General features: G+C 35.8%; 1 protein-coding gene across 4 annotated transcripts in view; it reads left to right on the top strand.

Annotated features, from left to right (window-relative positions):
* Positions 1–18,870, top strand: part of LEPR (leptin receptor) — a 90,855-nt gene extending 71,985 nt beyond the window's left edge. For 3 of the 4 annotated variants that reach the window (XM_037043176.1, XM_037043183.1, XM_037043192.1), the window contains 6 exons: positions 2,459–2,675; positions 4,366–4,548; positions 5,939–6,034; positions 7,606–7,711; positions 8,617–8,692; positions 15,193–17,308. In XM_037043176.1, the coding sequence (XP_036899071.1) occupies positions 2,459–2,675; positions 4,366–4,548; positions 5,939–6,034; positions 7,606–7,711; positions 8,617–8,692; positions 15,193–15,210 (696 nt within the window). In that variant the 3' untranslated portion in view covers positions 15,211–17,308. Of the gene's footprint in view, positions 1–2,458; positions 2,676–4,365; positions 4,549–5,938; positions 6,035–7,605; positions 7,712–8,616; positions 8,693–15,192; positions 17,309–18,063 lie in introns of those variants that run through there. The other variant, XM_037043202.1, reaches the window with a different exon arrangement.
* The last annotated feature ends 307 nt before the right edge of the window (positions 18,871–19,177 follow it).

Below are 19,177 nucleotides of genomic sequence, written 5' to 3'. Positions count from 1 at the left end.
CAAAGTTAAACATAGTCATACCATATGATCCAGCATTGCACTTATTCAGTATTTACCCGACTGATTTGAAAACTTGCGTTTGCATAAAAAATTTCACATACATGTTCACAGTAGTTTTATCATAATCACCAAAATCTGGAAACAACCAAGATATTCTTCTAGAGACAAGTGAATAAACAAACTATGGTACTTCCATACAATGGAATGTTATTCAGTGACAAAGAGACATTGCTATAAAGCTGCAAAAAGACATGGATGGATCTTAAATGCATGTAGCTTAGTGGCAGAAACCCATCTGAAAGGGCTACACAGTGATTCCAAAGACATGATATTCTGGAAAAGGCTTCACTGTAGAGATGATAGAAAAATCAGTGATTTCTAGGGGTTTGGCTGATAAGGAAAAGTTTGAAGAGGTTAAGCACAAGGGATTTTTTATGGTGGTGAAACTATTCTGTACGTGCCATGGTGGGTTCCTAACATGGTGAATACATATGCATTTGTCAAAACCCATAGAACTTTATAGCACAAAGAGCAAACCTTAACATAGGCAAATTAAACATAAATCACTTAGGGGGTTGGAGGATTCCCGGATGGATGGAGTCCAGGCTGGGACAAATAAATCTAACTCTGTGACAAGTCTATGAAAATCCTCACTGAAAGAGGTGGGAGAAAGAGGTGCAGGCCTAATTAACAATGTAAATGAATAGAGTCTTAAAAGTAAAACCAAAAGAAATGGTACTATGCACTGAGTTCTAGGTGATAAAATTAATTATCATGGGCCAATGGGTTAACAATTCGTGTACCACTCACTATACATGCAGACTGGAATTGAACAGTTAAGGAAATGGATGTGGATGGTGGGACCCAGGTGTGTCTGTTGGACTGGTTATAGAGAAGCTAGGGGCAGAAAACCAGAATGATCCAATGTGGCAAGGGATTAGAGTTGGAAACATCAGTGTGAATTCCTGTTTAGCTTAATATGGCTACAGATGGATTCATTTAGAAATATTTGTAGATGTGCAGAATACAGGAGTTAGTGTATACACATGTATTCCTTGATTTGTAAGCTGCGAGGGCCTTGAAGTAACAGCACTCCAGTAGCAGGGAGCAAACCCATATTTGTTCTCCAATAAAAGGAACTAAGGTTCCTTGAAAAATGTCTGATTTGGGACTAGGGTAGGAAATACACAAGATGAGCCGTGAGGCCCTTTGTTGTACCACAAAGTAAGGACGTGTATCTCATTTTTAATCGATGGTTACAAAAGCGAATGTGTGTATATGAAAACTGACACAGAATTTTTCTTTATTTCTATTGTTGACACTATTGCAGATATCCCCCTTTTCACCCCTTTGCCCGCTCCTCCCAGCTCCCGCTCGCCCTTCCCTCTGGCTGTCACCACACTGTTGTCTGTGTCCATGGATTATACATATTCGATATGTATTTGTTCTTTGGCTCATCCTTTCACCTTCTTTAATCCAGTCCTCTCCCCATCCTTGACAGCCTGGCATAGATTTTTAAAAACAAAGTGAGAAGTTTGCATGACTTTTTAGACATTTTATTCTTGCAGTGGTAGCAAAAACCTCCTTCCCCGTTTACCCAGATTACTCAAGTCCTGCAGGGATAGAAGTGTATGTGCTTCTGTATTTTTTTCCTTCTGCTATTTCTGACTTACAGGAATGTCAATAACAAGAGGAAAAAAGAGGGATTGAGCACCACTAGTCTAGTCTGTTGTATAGTCAAGCTTTCTATAGGTTTCCAAAGGATTGGCAGCTCTTACTCTTACCTGACACAGGTGAAGGTGATGGGTGAACTGGTGTATTCTGTAGAATGGAAGAATAGAATTGGGCTGAATATATATTTGACACTGGAATTGTCAGTGACCTGGTATGATTTTTTTTTAAACCGTAGGACTGAAATTCTGGGGTGTCATGCACAGCCTCTGTTACTTGAAGTGGCAGCAAATCAGGGGAAGGGAAAATGAGTGACAAATTACTCATTTTACTGGGATTATTATAGGTGATGATTAACATTTTTCAACTTTCCTTTTTTTATAGAACCAAAGGGTTATTTTTTTTTTCCTTTTTAGATGAGGAAATTCTCAACTTTTGGTCAACTGTTCTTTAGAATCAGAGTGAAACTTTTTGGTAGGAAAGCTTCCTGTTTGTATCCATACTTCATTATCTTCCAATGATTTGTTCTCTGTGTGTTAAGAAAAAAACCCAGGAGGGGGAAAATAACTTTCCTCTGCTCCATACCCACGTGACACTCACTGAGCCTGTGGTCAGAGGCAGACCCTTCCCTACCCTACCTCCCCGAACTTCAGCCTGGAAATAGGCAGTGCTGCCTCTGATCAGACCCCGGCCTCGCAATGGGAACTTAGAATTAGAGCTCCCTGAGCTCAGTTGGTGTAAAAAGCACTGTACTCGTTAAGCTAATCCATTTTTATGTTTATTCTAGCCCCTGATGAAACACGACTCATTGTGCAGCGTGAGGAGATATGTGGTAAAACATAATACTTCCCTCAATGGAACATGGTCAGAAGATGTGGGAAATCATACCAAATTCACTTTCCAGTGGACAGAGCAAACACATACCATTACAGTTCTGGCTTTAAATTCGATTGGTGCCTCTTTTGCAAATTTTAATTTAACATTCTCACAGCCTATCAGCAAAGGTAAGAAAAAAGTATGAGGTAGTAAACCTGTGCCCTTTTATATATTTAATCTTTGCAGGCTCCTCCTATTCTAAATGGTCTTCCAAAAAGCCTGTGATTCTGTGAACCTGAAAGTCTCTCTTTTACCTTTATTTCTTCTTTGTCTGAAAAACAACAAACTGAGTTGTACTCTCATTACATAATATGGTCCTGGGATTTTCATGTGGTAGCACATGGTTAAAGCAATATTATAGTGAGAATATTCTAATAAATCTAATACTTTTGGATCAATGGGGGTCATAGGTAAATCAATCTCAATTTCTCTCTCCATATATATAAGTATATATATGCACATACATGTATATGCATACATATGTATAAATATATAAAAATAAGTATATGTACATGTTTATATGGATTACATATATAGGTATTAGTATGACATATTATATAGATGCAAGCAATTGCTCAGACTTGAAAATTAACCTGAATTCATTTAATATGAGTGATGACCCCTCTCTAGTTAATTTTGATGTATTTGACTAATAAGAGAATTGAGAACCACTTTCAATAAGAGTTTCTAATCTGTATTATATATTCAAAATATACACTTTTAAGAGAAAACTCAAATTTCTGCACCTTTGCCAATCTCCTCCATGAAACCTTTGCTTTTTACTTTAATCACATATGTCCTATCCTGTTCTAACTCTCAGAGTGCATTCTGCCTTTCTGAAGGTATTTTATATCAGGCTTTATATTATGGTTACCTTTGTACATATAGTATAAACTTCTTTTAAGCTCTGTTGCATTTGCACATGATTCTACTAAAGGTATTTTCAATCACTATGTTCTAGAAACATTTATTGAATCCTGTACTGTGCTAGGTGGTGGGAATTCCAATGTGAGAAAGAGTATAATGGTCTCAGAGCATTTGTAGAGTCCAGTAGGTGAAATGGACATTAATCAAAGAATCATGCACATGACTGCTTATTTACAGACGGAGAAGGCGTTCCCAGGAAAGCCATGTAATTGTATAAAAGGAAAGAAAACGGAACCTGATCTGGTGTGGAGGGTGAGAGCTTTCTTGAGGAAGTATTGTCACAGGAATTGAACTTCCCCAGAGAAGGGGGAAGAGCATTGGCTCCTGGGACAGGAGCAGCCTGAACAAAAGTCCTCAGGGCAGAGGAGGGGACTTGAAGATAGGACCAGGGTGCCCCATGGCAGAACATCCTCAAAGGGCAAGAGGCAGGCTGAGGCGTGGGGCCTGGGGCCTTGTAGACCTGGCAGGAATTTTATCCTCATATGTGGAAATCCACTGGACTCTGTGCACAGAGAGGGTGTTAAAACGATCAGGTGTGTGCTCTGAAAGCATGCTACGTCAGAGGGAGAGAAGAGTTCAGAGGGAGTATGTAAGGATAACTACTAGGCCTGTGCAGCATTCCAGTGGAGAACAACTTTGACTGTCTCCAAGGAGCCCTTTTTTAGGCTTTAGGTAGCATCTTGTTTCTCCCGCATAGCGTAGACCCCCACGTCTCTCTGCTTCTGTGACCCTTGTAACACGAAAACAATTGCCATGTATTATATTTACTTGTATAAATGTCTGCCATCTCTACTTCCTCCCCTTTTCTAGTAGGTTATATATTCTTCAAAGGTATTAGGAGATTTTCATTAATTTTTATTTAAAAAATAAATTTCTTTCTTTTTCCCTCAGTAAATATCGTGCAGTCACTCAATGCTTATCCTTTAAACAGCAGTTGTGTGATTATTTCCTGGATGCTATCAGTTAGTGATTACAATCTGATGTATTTTATTCTTGAGTGGAAGATTCTTAATGAAGATGGTGAAATTAAATGGCATAGGATCCCTTCATCTGTTAAGAGGTATTATATCCATGGTAAGTTTACTGTGCTTTAATAAGTTTCTCTTAACAGATTAGTATGATACTATACATTACTAATTCATTTAACAGAGCCAGTTAATTAAATGAAACTTTAAAAATATGCGTGTAATGTGCCACCTTACCATAAACATTTAATTCTATCTCATTTGATCCTTTGTCGTGTATTTTACACAGTTGTCATAATACCCTGTCATCTACCACTTTCTTCTGATTCGTCCCTTTGATATATCAGAAACGTGTTTTGCCTTTAACCATTATTTTCAGTGACTGTCTTACATTTTATTCCAAAATCTACTTAAACAGTTTATTTATTTGAGAACTATTTTTGTTGCTTTCAGCTTTACCTTTTTCTCTAAACCAGTTTGTAATGGATTTTGGTACCTGCGGCTCACCTGTCCTACCAGATCATGGATCACGCACCAGCTTATCATTTCACTGTCAGTGAGGGGGGTGCTGTGCCGAAGGTCTGAGAACCTAGGCCCCGGTGACACAGACCAGCACAAACCCCCGAAAGTAGACCTCTTGCCTCAGGGGGTGATGCACAACACAGCATCTCTAACTCTGAGTTAGGTTTCAGTAAAGGGAAACTAGGGATTGCCATGACCTTATTATGTAATATCATCCCGAAGACTCCTACTTTTATTTTATTTCCAAGGCCTAGAATTAGCACTAGGGTAAAAAGAGACAGATTGTTGACAGAGAACTAAGTTTATTTAATTAGCACTGTTGTCCAGGTGGTTACTCTCTGTGCTTTTCTATAAACTGTGGGGAATTTAGGCTTCAAAGAGATTTATCTCTTATAAAGCAATGTTCTTGCATATTAGTAACACTTGATAGATTCATTTTTGAGCTTTCCTGCGGAGATAGATGGTCACCCTCCATGATGCTAGAATCCTGGACATTACAAGGGGATTCCTCGTTCCCACCCCCATCTTTCCTGTTTAGGATTTCATAAGACTTTAGTCTTGCAGCTGCCCTGGATGGGGAAACTAAGTAAGGGAAATTCCTATGTAAAGGGAATGGTGCTTACTTTGGAGATACAGGAGAGGAGGAAGAGCGAACTGCCCTGGACAGGGAAACAAAAAACTCATGCTCCGAACTTGAACAGAGGAGCTGTCACTGGAACGTGCCTTTGAAAAGTCGCTGTCTCCTATCTCTACGTAACATTTTTAAAGTATTATTTGTAAAATTATTGCCATTACTAGGAGAATTTGGAATGCTTAGTTTGTTTTTGAAACTCCCTTAATTACCACCTAAAATCCATAAATAACAGCTAATTTCTGTGTCTGGACATACAGGAGGATCACTTAAAATTGTTTTACATAGATTTCACTCATTTACATGAATTCAGTCAGAATGACCCTTTAATTTCTTTTCTCCTCAGATCATTTCATCCCCATTGAGAAGTATCAATTCAGTCTTTACCCAGTATTTATGGAAGGAGTGGGGAAACCGAAGATAATTAATAGTTTTACCCAAGGTAAAACTTTGACTTTTAGTTTCTTTGTAACAAATGGGTGGTTTCCTGCTTAGCAGTAACGTTGCCATCCGGTTATTCCCTTTCTGGTGGAACAGTGGAAGAGCCAGAGTCTCATGTGTCACGGGTGTGTGTGGTCAGGGCATGTGGCTCCGTGTGGTAGTAAGAAAGGGGGTAGCCGGGCATAGCTTTGAATTCTTGCATTGGTAAATAAAATTTTCAGTCTCAAATAGGGTAAAAAGTTGACATAAACAAAATGAAGGGAATACACAGCTATACAATAAAGTATATCTTCATAAAGACTGATTAGAAGTATATTAATTTTATGTGCATATTTATATAATGTGTATAAATGCACCTTTCCCTCCAAATACATTTGGGGACATAGACAGAGTGTGGCAGAAGTAACGCCTGCTCGAGTATGGTTGGTAGGGTAATATTATGGGTGTAATGATTTATAGTTTTAATTTGAACATTTCACCTAAAATGTCATATGGTGTGCTTGTGGGTGATGTTGTTATATTACAGAATTACATGCTTATGATTTTGTAACACAAGATTTTGTAATAAAAAGGGGAATTATTTGTGCCAGACCCTATATTTGTGAGTCCCTACATTTTAATCAGTCTTATAAAGAAAATATTTTTCCTCTTCTAAAGAAAATATTTTTCCTTTGGAGAGATTATCATAGACTGGGCCTTTCATATTTTCTGGTTCATCTTACCATATTTGGCATATCCACAGTATTTCAAATTGTCCTCAAATGCAAGCACACCAATAATGAAGTTTCAAGGGAGAAACAGTTTACCTGGTTTTAGGATTCAAATAATTGTGAAGATTCGTTTATGTATTATTTAACAAATATAGATAGAGCACTCTTCTAAGTACTGGGGTTGAACAGTGAGCATCATTCTCTGCCCCATGGAGCCTCCCCTCCAGTAGTTTAATGGGAGTGACAGGCAATAAACAAATCATGTGGGGTATAAGGTCAGATAGAAGTATGAAGTATGTGCCATGAAGGGGTAGTCTTAAAATGTGGCGTTGTAGTTAGAATGGCCCAAATGGGTCTTTTCTTCGTGCAAATCATATTTGAGTAAAGTCCTGCAGATACAAAGGGGAAGAGCATTTCAGCAAAGGGATAGCGAGTACAAAGGAGTGCTTCGTACAGATGAATGAGCATGCTTGGTAATTCAAGAAACAGCAAGGGGGTCAATGTGTCTGGAGTGAACAAGCTAGAGATTGGCAGGTATTGTAGGCTGGCCTCTTTAGAAGCAGATGCCTAGTAATTGTAACAACTAAATGGCACGCGGACTCATATTAGCTGAAAGGGATCAGTCAGATGGAGAGAATTGACAAATCATTTTGAAAAAAGTATTTTCCTAAATTATTATAATTCTGGATACAGTAATAATTATTGATATGATCATAACTATATTTTTATCTTCCTTTTTATTTTTATATTTTAGAGGTAATATAGATTTATGATGAAATCGGGGAACATATTATAATTTTTGATACAGGAAGATATTTTTTCCTCAAGCTTCTGAATTATGTGAATTGCATTTCTCTTTCAGGTGATATTGAAAAACTCCGAAATTATACAGGTGTATATGTAATTGTGCCAATAATTATTTCATCTTTAACCTTGTTGCTTGGAACATTGCTAATATTACATCAGAGGTACTGTAGTTGGTGTTAAGAATCTTCAGCATATTTAAACCTTGATTTAAAATACAAATCAGAAGTATTACATTCTAAATACCCTTTTTGTACAATTAAGATGGCATAAAAAGAAAAAGCCTGTTTTCAGTAGCTAAATTCTGTTTTGCCAGCACAACATAAACCTCATGGAAGAAATTAATTTTCTGTGTAAATACACTCAGGAAATAAGCCTGTAATAGGAAATCCTGGGTTGTATGTTTTTGGAGATGGCAAAAGTGGCTTCTGGGTTGTGAATGTGGGTTGAGGGCTTTTAGTGGCGAAAATGTACCTGGAGCAGTCAGTTCTCAAATAATCAGTAAACATTCTGCTTTTTAAAAGTCAGCACTGATGGATCTAGTCAGTCTGGTTTGGCAAATGGCCTTGAATTTCTTGTGGCTCTGGGCACTGCATTACTCTGTGCTGAGAGGTCTAGGCCAATGAGTTTATTTCACAGAAGGCATCTCTACAGAAACCTTTGTCTTCTGGGAAAAAAACAAAAACAAAAATGAGAGAGAGTAAATTTTAAACTCAGAATTTATCTTTCAGTTAACTGAGCTAATGGGACCATATCAAGTAGAATTGTTTCTGAAACTCACTTGATGACCATTTTTAATATTTTATTTTCTCTGAGAAAAACCTATGTAAATTGCATGGTACACGATTTCTAATATGTGTTGGCTGTTTTTATTAATATACTGAATATTAACTTTGGTCTAGACAGGTCATTGGTGGGAATCTTCATGTGATAGCATGTGAAAATGAATCTAACTCTATTGAGGCATAGCTCTGGGGGATTAGTTTCTAGTTTATGCATTCATTAACTGTTAACATTTTCAATATGAATGTCTTTTTAAAAATTCTACTGCTTTCTTTATCCTTTGTAGAATGAAAAAACTGTTTTGGGCAGATGTTCCAAACCCCAAGAATTGTTCCTGGGCACAAGGACTTAATTTTCAAAAGGTTCCTTTTTCTATTTTCTTAACCCCAAAATATACAAGATTGCATTTTAGATGTCATATGCTTTCTAGAGTTTTAAACATTTTTAGGGTTTAAAAGTTCTTATTTTATTCACTTTATATATTTAAAATTTTTTATTGTATTTTTTCCACTGCCATTTATCTGCCTTATGCCCCCTTCCTACCACAATCACCACACTGTTGTCTGTGCCCCTGAGTCCTTTTTCCTTTTTGCTCAATTTCTCCACCTCCTAACCTCCCCCAACCCCATAGCTGTCAGGCTGATCTCTATCTGTGAGTCTGTCTCTATTTTGCTTGTTAGTTCAGTTTGTTCATTAGATTCCACACACGAGTGAAATCATACGGTATTTATCTTTCTCTGACTGGCATATTTCACTTAGCATAATGTTCTCCAGGTCTATCCATGCTGTTTCAAAGGGTAAAATTTTCATTTTTACACATGACAGTGTTCCATTGTGTAAATGTGTCATAGTTTTATTCATTCATCTACTGATGGACACTTGGGCTGCTTCCACATCTTGGTGATTGTATATAATGCTACCATACACATAGGAGTGCTTTTGTTCTTTTGATTAGTGTTTTGGGTTTCTTCAAATATATTCCCAGAAGTGGGGTAGCTAGGTCATAAGGAAGATCCATTTTTAATTTTTTGAGGTCTCCTCAACTGCTTTCCACAGTGGTTGCACCAGTCTGCACTCCCAACGGTGCAAAAAGGTTCCCTTTTCTCTACATCCTTCCCAGCCTGTGTGTTTGTTGCTTTATTGATAGTAGCCATTCTGACAGCTGTGAGGTGATTTCCTCAAGGAAAATGATTATTTCATTATGGTTTTAATTTGCATTTCTTTGATGATTAGTGACGCTGAGCATCTTTTCATATGTCTATTAGCCATTTGTATGTTCTTTTTGGAGAAGTGTCTATTCAGGTCCTTTGCCCATTTTTTAAATTGTTTTGTTTTGTGTTGTTTTCTTTTTGTTTGTTTTTCTGGTGTTGAGTTTTGTAAGTTCTTTATAAATTTTGGATATTAGCCCCTTATCAAATTTACTGGCAAATATGTTCTCCTATTCTGTGCCTTGTCTTTTTATTTTGTTGATGATTTCCTTTGCTGTGAAGAATCTTTCAAATCCGATGTAGTCCCATGTGTTTATGCTTTCTTTTGTTTCCCTTGCCTTAGGAGCTACATCAGGAAAAAATATTGCTGCAAGCAATGTCTGAGATTTTACTGCCTGTGTTTTCTTTGAGGGTTTTTATGGTTTCAGGTCTAATATTTAGTGTTTAGTACATTTTGAATCTATTCTTGTGTATGGTGTAAGAAGGTGGTCTAGTTTTATTTTTCTACACTAGTTTTTATTTTTCCCAACACCGTCTATTGAATAAACCCTCTTTAGCCCATCGTATGTGCTCACTTCCTCTGTTGTATAGTGATTGACTGTGGAGTTGTGGGTTTATTTCTGAGCGCTCTATTCTGTTCCATTATTTATGTGTCTATTTTTATGCCACTGTTATACTGATTTGGCTACTATGGTCTTATAGTATAGTTTGCTATTAGGCAGCATGATTCCTCCAGCTTTGTTCTTCTGTGTTGGGATCACTGTTGCTATGCGGGGCCTTTCGTGGTTCCATATAAATTTTTGAAACATTTGTTCTAATTCTGTGAAATGTCATTGAAATCTTGATAGGAATTTTGTTGAATCTGTAGATTGCTTTGTGTAGTATGGACATTTTAATGATGTTAATTCTTCCAATCCAGGAACACATCATGCGCTTCCATTTATTTGTATCTTCCTCCATTTCTTTCTTCAGTGTCTATAGTTTTCTGTTCTTCAGGAAACTATATAGTTTCTTCAGTTCTATAGTTTCCTGAGTATAGGTCTTTTACCTCCTTGGTTAGATTTATTCCTAGGTAGTTAATTTTTTTGCTGTTGCTATGGTAAATGGGATTTTTAAATTTTTTATCTTGCTGATAGTTCATTGTTGATATACAAAAGTGTTATTGATTTCTGAATATTGTCTTTGTATCCTGCTACTTTACAAATTCAATAATTAGGTTGAGAACCATATTTTTTTGGACTATGAGATGCACATTCCCCCAAATTTGGGAGGAAAGTGGGGGTGTGTCTTATAGTATGAATGTAGCTTTACATTTACATTGGTGAAATATTATGTTATTTATGTTATAAATATTTTACCACATTTTTTGCTTCAAAATTTTTTTTATTTTCCTTCTCTAAAATCTAGGTACATCTTATGATTCAAATATATGGTATTTAAAAAAATTTATTGTACTCCTATGATGTGAGTATTGGAGCTCTTGAAGTAGTCACAGAGGCTGCTTATACTATCCTCAGTTTTTTTGGATTCCTTTTCTTTTTTTTGGTTGATTTTTGCTTATTTTTATTTCGCATTATTGATTTGATTCTCGGCTTCCTCCACTCTACTGTTGTTTCCCTGTAAGTTATTCATTTCAGTTAGTCTATCCTTCATTTCTGACTGGATCTTTTTTATGCTGTTGAAATTTTCACTGAGTTCCTTGAGCATCCTTATAACCAGTGTTTTGAACTGTGCGTCTGATAGATTGCTTATCTCCATTTCGTTTAGCTCTTTTTCTGGAGTTGTGATCTGTTCTTTAATTTGGGCCATGTTTCTTTGTCTCCTCATTTTGGCATCTTCCCTGTGTTTTTTTTCTGTGTATTAGGTAGAGCTGCTATGACTTCCTATCTTGGTAGTGTGGCCTAATATAGTAGGTGTCCTGTAGGGTCCATTGGCACAGCCTCCCCTATCATTTGAGCTGGGTACTCAAGGTGCACCCTTTGTGTGGGCTGAGTATACCCTCCTCTTGTAGCTGAGCCTTAATTGCCATTGGCAGGTCACTGGGAGGGATTTACCCAGGCCTGTCAGCTGAAAGGATTGGCTGTGATCACTAACCACCAACCTCTACCCTCCATGAAGGATCAGCTGGGCAGGGCCAGGGAGATAGTGCTCGAACATGGTCTGTAGCTGTCCACTAGGTGCCCAAGCTAAAATATAGTAGTTTTTTGCTGGAGTCTATAAAATTTTCTGTGTACACTACTATCATGTTTTTTGCAAACAATGGCAGTTTACTTCCTCCTTTCCAATGTGGATGCTTTTATTTATTCTTCTTGTCTAATTGCTATGGCTAGGACTTCCAATACTATGTTGAATAAGAGAGGTGGAAGAGATCACCCTTGTCTTATTCCTGATCTTAAGGGAAACACTTTAAATTTTTGCACATTGAGTACGACGTGGGCTATAGTTCTGTCACATATGGCCTTTATTATGTTGAAGAATGCTCCCTCTATTTCCATTTTGCTGAGTGTTTTTATCATAAATGTGTGCTGGGTTTTAGCAAATGCTTTTCAGCATCTATTGATATGATCATGTGATTTTCGTCCCTCATTTTGTTTATCTAATATATTATGTTTATTGATTTGTGGATATTGTACCATCCTTGTATTTCTGAAATTGATCCCACTTGATCATGGTATATGATCTTTTTAACGTGTTGTTGGATGCTGTTGCCAGTATTTTGTTGAGTATTTTAGCATCTACATCCATCAGAGATATTGATCTGTAACTTTCTTTCTTTGTTGTGTCTTTACCTGGTTTTGGAATTAGGATAATACCAGGCTCTTAAAAGCAATTTGGAAGTCTTCCTTCTTCTAGAATTTTTCTGGGATAGTTTGATAAGGATTGGTGTTAGTTCTTTGAGTGTTTGGCAAAATTTGTCTGTGAAGCTATCTGGTCTAGGGCTTTTATGTGTCGGGAGTTTTTTGATTACTGATCCAAGTTCTCTGATTGTTATAGGTCTACTCAGGTTTTCTGCTTCTTTTTGATTCAGTTTTGGAAGATTGTATGTTTCAAAAATGTATCCATTTTGCCCAGGTTGTCCAATTTCTTGGTATATTGTTATTCATAGTAATTTCTCACAATCCTTTGTATTTCTGTGGTATCAGATGTTACTTTTCCTCTTTCATTTCTGATTTTATTTTTTTGGTTCCTCTTTTTTTTTTGATGATTCTGGTTAGAGGTTTGTCAATTTTGATGATCTTTTCAAAGAATCAGCTCCTTGGACTCATTGATTTTTTTGAATTTAGTCTTAAGTTATTTAATTCTGCTCTGATCTTGATTATTTCCTTCCTTCTACTTGCTCTGAGCTTTGTTTTTGTTCCTCCAGTTCTTTTAGATGCAGGGTTAGGTTTCCCTTAATTACTTTTTAAAAGAAAATCTCCAAGTTGAGTGTGGAGGGTAATTCTAATATGAAGGTTCGTCCATGTGCAGCAGAGGAGGAGAAGAAGAGCCCCATTCCATGTGCAGAGTTTACTTTCTGCCTCAGCTCTTACCTCTTCTTGTGTTTTCACCTATCCGTTCCTCACCCATCATCTCCACTGCATTCAACCTGGCAAATTGGCTTTCTCTTCAGCTATAGCCTACTCTGGAGACATCTGGGTCTGGGGCTTCCTTTGCTCATCATCTTTGGTCTACACTCATTCAGAAGTTTTCCATTTAAAAAAATAATTCAGAATCTCATTCCCTCTTAGCATTCTCATATTATCTACTTTGTTGTGGTTATTCAATTTGTTCATGTATTTTTTATTCTAACAGAGTCTTTACAGAGATGAGAGAGAAACACATATGCCCAATCTTCCTTCTTGAATGAGATTACTTCTCTACATAATTTTTCTTACTATTTTAGAAATCAGGATCTTAAAACACAAAATACAATACAGATGTATTATAAAATTGCACAGCCAAAACCTATATAATTTTATTAACAAATGTCACCTCAATAAATTCAATAAAATTTTTAAAATAAAGTAAAAATAAGAATGTTAGACAAAGGTTGAATTGTATTGTAGGAAAACGTATTGTAGTGACTCAACCTTGCTTTTCTTCTAATTCAAATTTCAGTGTTTCAAAACTTTAAGCAATTTTTATCCTTTTCTTTAGCATTTTTGCCTAATCTATGATTTTCTTTCTCTAATTCCAAATCATCAGTATTTTTAAATCTAACCCTGCTCATTTTTTGTCTACATTTATGTCAATTTTCGTAAGAGTATACTCTACTTAACAACCTTTCGGAGTGTTAGATTAAAACAAAATGGGCTTTTCCTTTTGATTTGAAGACTGTTTTAGATTCCTCAGCCTGCTCTAGGCCTCCAAAGAAGAAACTCATCAGCCTGTGGAAGAGCCATCCTCACACTCTGAGGCAGAGTATCCTGACACTGCTAGCGTGGCTTTGCAGAAGTGTGGGAAAGCGGGTGCAATTTAGAAGTTCTGTTGAGAAGTGCAAATTACTTAGAAGTGTATATTCCTGTTCCCTAAAATATGACTTCAGTTTTGTTTATTTTCATGTTCTTCTTACTGTTTATGCATATGCCCTTAGGTTATAAGGAACCAGAAGAGAGTATGAATTAATTAGCTCATATCTATCACAGCAAATAGAAAAAGCAAAACAAAAAATATGGCCTTCTGACTATTTGTGTTTGGGATATCTTTTCATCTTCCACTGTTCTATAAAAAGATTGTTGGACTGCAAAGAAAAGTAATTTAGGGTCCTCACTCTGCTCTAATTAGCTGTGTAACTTTAAGACTCAATTATTTTGTCTAAGAAAGGGAAGACATGGACCAGATAATTTTTCTCTCTTTTTTTCATTGGGGGACAAGAATAGTTGTGTATAGTTTTATGTGCAGTTGAATAGTTGTATATAGCTGCTGTATATTAAGTTGAATAGCTGTATATATATAGTTGAATACCTATATATAGAATCAAATAGTTGTAGAAGGCTGCCATATATTCAGTGGAATAGTAGTATATATCTGTATATATGGTTGAATAGTTGTGTAGAGGTATATATGTTGTTGTATATTTGAAGTAGTTACATATAGTTGGATAGATGTACATAGCTGCATATACAGTTGAATAGTTGTACATACCTATGTATTTAATTGAAAAGTTGCATATAGCAATATATGTAGTTGAATAGTTATACCAGGTGATTTCTTAGATCTTTTTTGTAGTTTAAAGAAATAATTGTAATGACTCTGTGATTCTGTTTTTCACTATTTCAGCCCTTCTTTCTCTTAATTTTTCATTTTTCTTTTCACTGCTTTATTCTTTTACTTTTCTTGTTCCAAACTATCTGATATTGCTATTGTTTCCCACACTCTTCTTATTTCTCCAGCTCTTTGTTTTTCTCTCTCTTATTTATTATGTTATTCCTCTACAGTTGCTGGGAAACTGTCTTCAGAGAGTTATATTAAGGCACACATTAAGAAAGTGGGAGAAGCTACCTTAGTTTAAAATTTTACCCTTTTCTAAAAAGATGTAGTACTGTAAGAAAATACAAGAAGTTACAGTCCAGAACCCATGCCTGACAGAAAAATGTTTTGAAATCTTTTATCTTTTCTTTTATGAGTAATTTTTTATTTTTCTTTTCTTATTTTGTTTTATTTTATCTAAACAGAGTACGGACATTCTTTGAAGTCTAATCATGATCACTACAGATGAACCAAATGCACCAACTTCCCAACATTCTATAGAGTATTAGAAGATTCTTACGCTTTGAAGAAGGGGAGAACTAAAATATGATGGATTATGTTGATTTAGAATTAAAATATGATGGATTATGTTATTTAAAACTAAAAAGAGTTGGGTAAATTTGGGGCCAAGATAAAGGTCTGAGTCCAATTCACTTTGGATGTATAATTACTTTTTAGGTCATCTAAAGTTTAAAAACCAGTATTCATGATATATGGCTTTGGATTTATCATTTAGTCATAAAACATTGAAAAATTTTAAGTGTTGCTGTGACTATATATCCATTAGATATCATTGCGTATGGGGTAAACAATGCTGTACGTAGGGGAAAACAGCAGCTTCTGACACAGAGCTTTGCAAATACACTGACTCTAATTACAGAATGCAGTAAAAGTGTTTAGTTTATACTTTTATGGCCCCAATTTTTCATTTATATTCTTTTCTAGACACTTCAGTGTGGTCAGTCTGGGAACTTCCATTTTCTATAGTCTCGAAAATAGTTCAAGTGCTAATTTCCATCTCATTTCAAAGAAAGCCAGAAGTTACCGTTGGTGCTGGTCACAGGCCAATGGAAGTTACAGTTCATATCAAGATGACCCGACGTATCTAGGTCAGATTGGCCAGAAAACACAGGAGCTCCCACTTCAGCCTCCTTGTGAAATTTTTGCCTGACTTTAACTTGTTTATACCGAACCTCTCAAGGCTTCTGGCAGGCAGTGTAGTGATGCAGAAAAGGAGACTTTTTGGAGCTTTTACAAATATTTCATGGTGAGAACAGGACTTTTCTCCTTGAAAAAGACCACCTGCTATTTTTATGAACTTAGCATACTAACTGCTATTTTGCTCACATTCAGAATAAACCAAGGTTTTTGTTTGATGAACCAAAAAAATAATTCAAATTTAGATGACACATGGATCACTTGCACTTAGATTTTATTCATAATTTTATTTGAATGTAAAAAAATAACAAAATATCAGGAGAACTGTGTTCTTTTTCCCCTTCATTGACATTAAATAGATTTATTTCCTATACCTGTACACATATTTAGTATGTTCCCAGACTGTTCTAAACTCAAAAAACTAGATAAATATAGTAATTTAAGTTATTTTTATTGATGATACTTTTAATAAAGGCTTATGACCCACTCATAAAATATTGCTCAATAATACATGGGTATGTGATTTCTAATTAATTATTAGTGGAATCTATCATCTGAAATGAATGTATTTGATACCATGTAAAATATTTGGTGTCAATAATTAGTTACCAGTTGTGAAGTTTTAGAGAGCGTGAAATATGCCAAACATGTCATCTGAGTTTGACTGCATGCTGTGGGCTGCCTCTATATCTTGTTTACACACTGACAATAATTCTCTTATTTGATGATCTTAATTTCTAAGTTAATTTAAACTTTAAGAAATTCACTACATATATAGCAGTAACCGTAAGAAAAAACAAAACAAGCAAGCAAATATTTGAAGGAAACCATGAATCTAATTATAAATTTCTGTCAGAAAATAGGATCAGAAACAGTTTCTCTTCATACGTTATGTTTGTATAACAGAAAAGGTTATGCTAACATGGTATTTGTCCTGCAGTGTTTTAATGTCTGTAGAAATCTATTCCATTATTATTATATTTAGTGTTTGGTATATTTATTCTTTTATGGTTATAATCACCAATCCATTTAGGAGTTCAAAACTATACTAAATCAGTTACATATTTATACAGCATAGATTTGCCATTTTGAATTCAGGCAATAAATCTGAATTCACTTTATTAGTTTCAAAATTGTACTATTTAAACCTCCAATTATGTGTATGATATATAAATTGAACACATTTTCTGTAGGACTCATTTAGTTGTGTTAATTTTTCAATGTGATGTGTGTACAGTATTCTTTACTTTGCATTTATGTTTTTCAGTGTGCTCACAGTGTATGAGTTGCGCTTTTGCACACATATTCTTGATATGTAGATGCTTGGGAGTATTTTTTTCTTGTGCTATAACCACCATTCTGATAAAAACTGATATGCATTTGCTTTTGTGTCTTTGTCTTCATTTCACATGTCCCATAGTATGTATTTTTATATGAAGTTATTTTAAGGAATAGTAATTTAAAAGTCTGTGATCATCTTTTTCACCTTCTTTGTTTTCAACATATAGGTATTCTTAGTTCTTATTTTCTGATAGTCTTCAAAAAATTCTCACTATGACGTCAGGCAGATAAGTTCTTAGTAGTCACAAATATTTTACCTTCATATCATATCTTATGTCATGCCAGATAAGTTTTTTGCTCATTTGATTTTATTTCAATTTACTTTTAGTTGAGGTTTAAATTTTTAGTTTGTGGAGATCAAATTTGCTATTGAATATTAGGAATTCTTCAGAACACAGCACCTTCTAATTACAAAAATCAGTGTTTATTGAAAGCTAAGCACTTTTGGACACTATTTATCTTAGTCCTCTCCACAGTATCATGAAATAAGCATTGAACACGTTTGTACAGATGAGGAAACTGAAATGAAAGGCAGAGAGATTAATGTCCTCGTCCATGGCCACAGAAATAGGACTCAGACCTAAATCTGTCTCATTCTACTTTTAAGCATTATCTACTGCTTTTCCTTTATGATTTTTGATATATCTGTGTCAGTCCCAAACTAGTTAATTTGGGGTTGACTTATGTCCTTTAGCATTAACTTTTCACACTTCCATTTCTGCAAGCATGTCAGTGAGGAAAAAGCAAAAAAAAAAAAAGTAATACAATTGAACATTAAAATATGTCTTTTCTTTTAGCCAGAAACATTTGAGCATCTTTTTATCAAGCATACAGAATCAGTGACATTTGGTCCTCTTCTTTTGGAGCCCGAAACCATTTCAGAAGATATCAGTGTTGATACATCATGGAAAAATAAAGATGAGAAGGCACCAACAACTCCGGATCTTGGAAAGGGTTCTGTCTGTGTGAATGGCCAGTGCACCAGTGCTGGCTTGTCTGAGGCTGAGGGCACCAGGATAAGCTGTGAGGATGAAAGCGGGAGACCACCCTCCGTTAAATATGCCACCCTGCTCAGCAACTCTAAGTCAAGTGCAACTGATGACGAGCAAGGGCTTAAAAATAGCTCAGGCAGCAAATGTTTCTCTAGCGATAATTCTCTAGCAAAGGATTCTTTCTCATGGGATATAGAAACACAGGCATTTTTAATGTTATCAGATGAGCATCCCAATATAATTTCACCGCACCTCACGTTCTCAGAAGGATTGGATAAACTTTTGAACCCTGAGGAAAATTTCTCTGAAGAAAATAATGATGAACAATCTGTCTATTATTTAGGGGTCACCTCAATTAAAAAAGAGAGTACTGCGTTTTTGACTGATGAGTCAAGGGTGTTGTGTCCGTTCCCAGCCCACTGTTTATTCACTGACATCAGAATCCTCCAGGACAGTTGCTCACACCTTGTAGAAAATAATTTCAACTTAGGAACTTCTGGTCAGAAGACTTTTGTATCTTACATGCCTCAATTTCAGACTTGTTCTGCTCACACTCAGAAAATAATGGAAAACAAGATGTGTGACCTAACTGTTTAATTTCAATCAAGAAACATCTCAGATTATGTCACAATGAATCATACATATATAAAGTGTTATATGTTCCACTAGAGTTGTGGATAGGGGAAAGAAAAAAATTGTCAGTCAAATTTGAAAGTGATCCTTCCAAGATGAATGATACCTGTTTGTCCCCACTCAGTCATATATAGACAAAAACCGTGGGAAACTTGCATGAGCCTAGCAATGGAGACTGACTTTTCTATTGGTTCTTTTAACAAGCTACAGTGGAAAGGTCTCCAATGGCTTGTCTGTAGCTAAAAATAAGCCCAGCAAATATCTTTTGCTAATATTAGACCTGAGT

This window comes from Sturnira hondurensis, unplaced genomic scaffold (assembly GCF_014824575.4).
Source record: "Sturnira hondurensis isolate 20B ecotype Veracruz unplaced genomic scaffold, ASM1482457v3 Scaffold0000648, whole genome shotgun sequence".
NCBI lineage: Eukaryota > Metazoa > Chordata > Mammalia > Chiroptera > Phyllostomidae > Sturnira > Sturnira hondurensis.
This window is presented reverse-complemented; position numbering and strand designations above follow the sequence as displayed.